The 5,869-nt window shown below is 42.1% G+C and overlaps 1 protein-coding gene across 1 annotated transcript; it reads right to left on the bottom strand.

The window, feature by feature from the left end:
* Positions 1-435: 435 nt before the first annotated feature.
* On the bottom strand, positions 436-5,338 carry LOC122762355 (multiple epidermal growth factor-like domains protein 10). Its single transcript, XM_044017547.1, has 8 exons — positions 5,070-5,338; positions 4,687-4,818; positions 4,226-4,348; positions 3,470-3,688; positions 2,513-2,622; positions 2,156-2,282; positions 1,525-1,587; positions 436-677 (listed from the first exon to the last, which is right to left on the bottom strand). The coding sequence occupies exons 1-8, from the start codon at positions 5,185-5,187 to the stop codon at positions 451-453; spliced, it is 1,119 nt and encodes a 372-aa protein (XP_043873482.1). The 5' UTR covers positions 5,188-5,338; the 3' UTR covers positions 436-450.
* Positions 5,339-5,869: the final 531 nt, after the last annotated feature.

Below are 5,869 nucleotides of genomic sequence, written 5' to 3' on the forward strand. Positions count from 1 at the left end.
TGCGACGTCCGACACGGGAATCAAACCAAACAACGCAGAACTGCAGATCAAGTCTTCAACTTTTAATCTCCAACGCTTAGCAAGGAAATGTCGAAAATGTCAAAATCAGAGGAGCCTGATGTATTTAGCGATAGCACTGCTGAAAGCCTGCGATCATGAGTCGATTCACAACCAGTTCTGTCGTACTTCGTTCAGTGATCGAGTCTTTTTAATGAACTGATTCTAATGATTCAATACAGGAGCAATGGTCAACAACGTGCCTGGTACCCAAACCGTGTAGAGTCCAGCCTTGCCGAGCTAAGCAGTGGTAGAACTGTATAGCGGAGAAGCGCCATAAGTCATGTAATGTTCTCTGGACTACTTAGTATCCTAATAACTTAATACCCAGGTAACCTATGGCCAGACAAGACACTCATTGGCCCCACATCATTTGAGTTTGACACCGCTCTTCTAGAACAAAGAGGTCTGATCTTTTTCCTCACCTCTGTGTAAAGTGGCCGTGTTGAATGGAGGCGGGCTGATCTCGGTGTACGCTCTCTCTCTGGGAACAGCTGACTTCATCTCCATGTAGCTACTCTCTTGGGGACAGAAGGGCAGGCCCGGCAGGTCTTTGATGGTGGCGTAGGGATTCTCACTGTTCAGAGAGCTGCTGCTAACAGCCACCGTGTCCTTCAGCTCTGTCAACACACATGACGCCAAGAGACAAATGTTAAAAGACATCATGAGGACATGTGGAGAGAAAAGACAGAACACAGCACATTAACAGGTTCAGAGTTTAAAATGTGACTTGACTCAGAGATGGGGACAGTGAATTCAGACTTGACTTGCGACTCAAGCTTTACAGACTTGGAATTGGACTTAAGATTTGAGCAAGTTCCCTCAAGGCTGTCCCGTCTTATCAGAACCTTTGTTGATAATGCCGTCGTGGAGATGCCAGGTGATGCCCGTTCAACAACGTCAAATTTCATCTCAGAACACACCCAGATGGTTCAGTCACATGCTAATGTGGAAGCAAATATGACTATGACTAGAATAGTAGCATGACGGAGATAATGTAACGTCTACATCTGTGAATATGAAAAATATTATGTGTTTTTCACTACAGAAGAAACTAAATGACCTCTGCTGTTGGACGCAGGGAGAAACGTATATATCGATATCGATCGTTTGTCGGCCCAAGCACTGAAAGTGTGAATATACACTACAATGACAGTGTGAATATACACTACAATGACAGTGTGAATATACACTACAATGACAGTGTGAATATACACTACAATGACAGTGTGAATATACACTACAATGAAAGTGTGAATATACACTACAATGACAGTGTGAATTTACTCTAAAATGAAAGGGTGAATTTACAGGAGTAAAACAAAAAGACAGAAGCTTTAACTGTAAAAATGTACAAAAAAGTAAATGTATAGTTTAATATCTTGCTGGTGAAGCTGGGGTTATTCTTACTTCTCAACAGAAGCAAACAGGAGAGCAAAAGGAGGCGAAAGAGCGGCAATAAACTACCTTTGCTGTAATATTTTCCAAGGCTGGCACTGTAGCTGTAGCGCCGATCGATTCCAAACGCCCCTGCAAACAATAAAAGACAAGTCTGCCTTCTTCATTTCCCTCGATCATTAAACAAATCCAAAACAGACTAGCTGTTTTGGAAATCAGCAAAATCAATGCCAGGTGAGAGAATGAATGCCTGCAATGCAACTATCACCCTTTTATGAAGTGTTATTTGTGTTATAGACACTTATCAGATGTGCATTGTTGACTGAAGTGGAAGAAATGTTACGCTCAATAAACTTTTCCTGTATAAAAAGTACTTTTTTTCAAAATGTCAACACACTTATTTTGAATCTTGAACAGTTATTTTTAAACTTCAGCTAATGATCGCTGACACTTTCTGCTGATATTTGGGTGTCTTTAAGAAAACTTATTTTAAATATTAAACGTGTCTTATGTATGTGACTCACAGTACTGCAGGACATTGTTCACTGTCACTCAGAAAGTTACATCAGAGATTTTTTAGATTGATTTTATGAAGCTGTGGTCAGAAGGTCGGGAAACAACCCTCTTACTTTTATTGACTTGTAAAAGTTAATAAGCATCATTTCATCTGCACATCTCTCTCTGTGTGAGTTGGACGGACCTGAGTCTTTGCGGGGCTCCTGGTGTTTCCAGTCTGCGGGCAGCGTTGCGTTGCTCTCTACACCAAACAGGCCACGCCTCTCCCGCTCCATGTTTTTCACACTACAGAACAGCTGGTTATTGGTGTTCTGTATGGTGGACAGATTAATACAGCAAACATGAATCAGACATGTTTTTTAACATGAAGTAAGAGCAAAGAGCTGTTTTCTGGAATGAGGTGGGCTCATAGCTCTGAATACATGAGCAGCTGTTGTTGACTGTATAATCCGTATTTCTGTTCCTGTGCTGCTCTTCGGTTGCTGTGATTACTGAATGTTTTGCCCGGTCAGTGAAGTGGAATAACAGAGATGACATTCACCTTGATAGTGCGGTCGTGGTTGTTGGGGAGGTGTGGCAGTGGAGGCCTGTTCTGGCTCAGTGTGTGGTAGCTGGGGTTGGAGTAGTAGTGGTGGTAACTGTAGGGAACATCTGCAGGCCAAAACAAACACAGCAAATCATCACTGCTGCTATAAAGTTCCCTCAAGGTCAATGACATGCATCTCTGTGGAGCACTAATTGAAAAAACACAACTGTGACAGAGAATCCAGACCATTGAAGTAGAAGAACATCAATAAAAACATCAAACTATAATGATAATGTCTTTTGGAAATGCTGTGTGTCCTCTAAAAAAAACTAAACGTTCACGACTCAGCAAACATTTTCACTCCAACATATGTCGTATGACAGAGGACACCACCCACTCTCCCACACTAAAGCCTTAAAGCTGAGTTAGTGGATAAGATGTAGCTCCACAAAAACACTCCTTTAAGAATGTAAAATCTCATAAGAGGCTTTTCAGAGATTCAATATGCACTTGTCAACCAAAAATGCCACTGTCACTGTTCTATCACAATCGTGTCTATAGCAATGCAGAGATATGCCTGAAAATGCATTGGACCAATGGTCTCAACCATTCTCAACCCAAGAGTGCCATGTACCTAATATAGTTATAATATAATTATATATATTATATTATATATATATAATTATAATAGAGTTTCCTTCAGTGAGTGTTTGGTTCTGGTTAAAATGGCGGGCACTTTTCTTTCAGAAGCAGGGCACACTGTGCGTCTGTGAGGTGACGCCGAGGGACATGACAGAGCAGCGGTGTATGACGCTCTTGGAATGAGAATGGTATGTACAACACATGACAAACAAGTTTTGTTGTGGTTAGTGTAGCTACACCACATGCTAACCAATGTCAGCTTTACGATGGGAACCGTAAATATGTACATCAAAGATATGCTTTTGACCCACGTCATTGTTGCCACTGTACCTGGAACAGCGTATTCAGAGTTGACAGTACGGCTGGTGGAGAAAGAGACGGTGGGTGCGTTGTTCTGCTTGTCTTTCTGCCTGCGGCGATAGAGCAGCAGCAGCGAGAGCAGCAAGACCACCAGGATGACGAGCACGACGATGCCACTAATGGCTCCCCATGACTCCCTCTCACCGGGAGGAAGAGGCACCATGACGCTGCCTGCCTGCTCAGGTGCTTCTGTCATTGGAAAGAGAACAGCAATGTTCTTTAAAGCGCTTGTATGTAACGCACAGGACCATCATTTTAAATGGAGCTGCAGGCGTGTTGGACCGGAACACATATCGGGATGAAACAATTACTCAAAGAATCAATTATTAAACGGTTACTAAATGAATTGTCAACTATTTTGACGATCATTTAATCGCAAGTTTTCAGATTATTCAGCTTCTCAAATGTGAATATTTTTGGTTTCTCTGCTGCATAAAACAAAGAAATCATTAAAACAGTTTTTGGTTTTTGGACAAAACAAGACACAAGGTTTGAGAAACTCTGATCAACATTTTCTGACATTTTATGACCAAGCGATTACTCGATTAATCGAGACAATAATCGACAGATTAACTGATTATGAAAATAATTTTAGTTGTGGCCCACACATGAAGGACTGTCTGCAGACATTGAACACATAAAGGCTGTTAAAGGAATTCAAGTTTTTATCCAACAAAACCTTAATATAAATGATATGAACTGAAAGTAAAACCTGTGTGCCTGTACCTTGTTTGCAGTCGTCTCCTCCACTTTCACAGACGCAGTCTCCGGCAAACCTGTCACAGATGAGACTGGTCGGGCAGGAGCAGGTCTGTGTGCAGAATGGACCAAAACGTCCTGGACTACACGCTGAAAAACACAACACACACAGAGGTTCTCATCCTTTTCCAAGCACCTCCCCTTATCACAATCCTAACCCAGTGAGGCAGTTAGGAGTCAAAGCATATAGGGCAACAGGATGGTAGGATGAGTCATCTTTCAAATTGAAGGTTGTGGGTTTGATTCCTGGCTCCACTAGTCTACATGCCAATGGGCAAGACACTTAACCCCACGTTACTGCAGCCTGTGGATGGGCAGTGATGACATAGATGCGCAGAGTGAATGAGTGAATCAGAACAGCGCTATATAAATACCACTTACCATAATCTCCTCACGACAGTTACATTGAAGCATGCAGTCACACTCACATTTGGAGCAGTCTGTTGCCGTCCAGCCGGGCAAACATTCACAGTGACCATCCCTGTGGTCACACGTGGAGTTGTTGGCACAGGTAATACACACTTCAGAACACTGTTTTCCATAGTAACCAGCTGGACAAACTGTAACACACACAAGCAACCAATGACGTTCCCTGAAAGTAGCTTATTTATTTGAGAAGACTTTAGCATCAAATAATACATAAAACTTCATGTAGATGTAGAAGAACTTCAAACCTGAGCCAGACACCTGTGGAGCAATACATCAAACCAAAGTTCAATGGACTGTGATCAGTCGAGTCGGCTGATTCCATCAGGTCATTCCCTGCTTTGACTCCCTAACCCTAAGTTTAATCACTGATGTAAATGCCAACCTTGATCACAGTTGTGTCCAGTGTATCCCGGCAGACAGTCGCACTCTCCTGTCACATGATGGCAGCGGTACGACTCTCCGCAGGATGGACAGGACATACTGCACTGCTCGCCGTACATACCAGCTCTGCATTCTAGAACAACACAAAGATGGTTAACCTCACGTATCCCCACTTAATGCTAAGGATAGCATTATGTCACTTTTTAGTGTCCAAAACGATATCAATATCAGTCCGATACAGTCATTTTAGACCTTTTTAACTATTAAGCTGTTAACAACACTTTGGCATTTGATATTCAGAAAGAAGAAGAAGAAATAAACAGCCCACAACAGTATCGGACTGATAGCGATTACTGTACTGTATCAGTTCACCAATATTTCATTCAATTTAAAGCAGAACAGTGAACATCCATGACAACAATGATCCGTGTATCACTTATCACTTATCACACAATTACATAAGAGAAAGAGAAGGAAAAAAGGGGCGGGGTAAAGAAAACAAAACAAAGTGTTACAACACTATAACGGACCGTATATGGATAGTTTTTAGAAAGTTCACAGTTTAGAAATGACACGTGGATCAGGGACGATGAAGCGGGGCAACGGGGCACCAATCAACACTGCAGCAACCTCTACTTACTAAGTCTGCTATACAGGCGGTTCAAAGAGGGTGCCCACAAAACAACTAAGCACAAACTAAGCTCTGGTGCTCCACTGGTAGAAACCTTAAATAGCTCTCTGGACTTAATCTGCTGAAATATAAGCTTGTACAGGAGTTTAATACAGGAGGGGAAAAAGATT

This window comes from Solea senegalensis, unplaced genomic scaffold (genome assembly GCF_019176455.1).
Source record: "Solea senegalensis isolate Sse05_10M unplaced genomic scaffold, IFAPA_SoseM_1 scf7180000015582, whole genome shotgun sequence".
Classification (NCBI taxonomy): domain Eukaryota; kingdom Metazoa; phylum Chordata; class Actinopteri; order Pleuronectiformes; family Soleidae; genus Solea; species Solea senegalensis.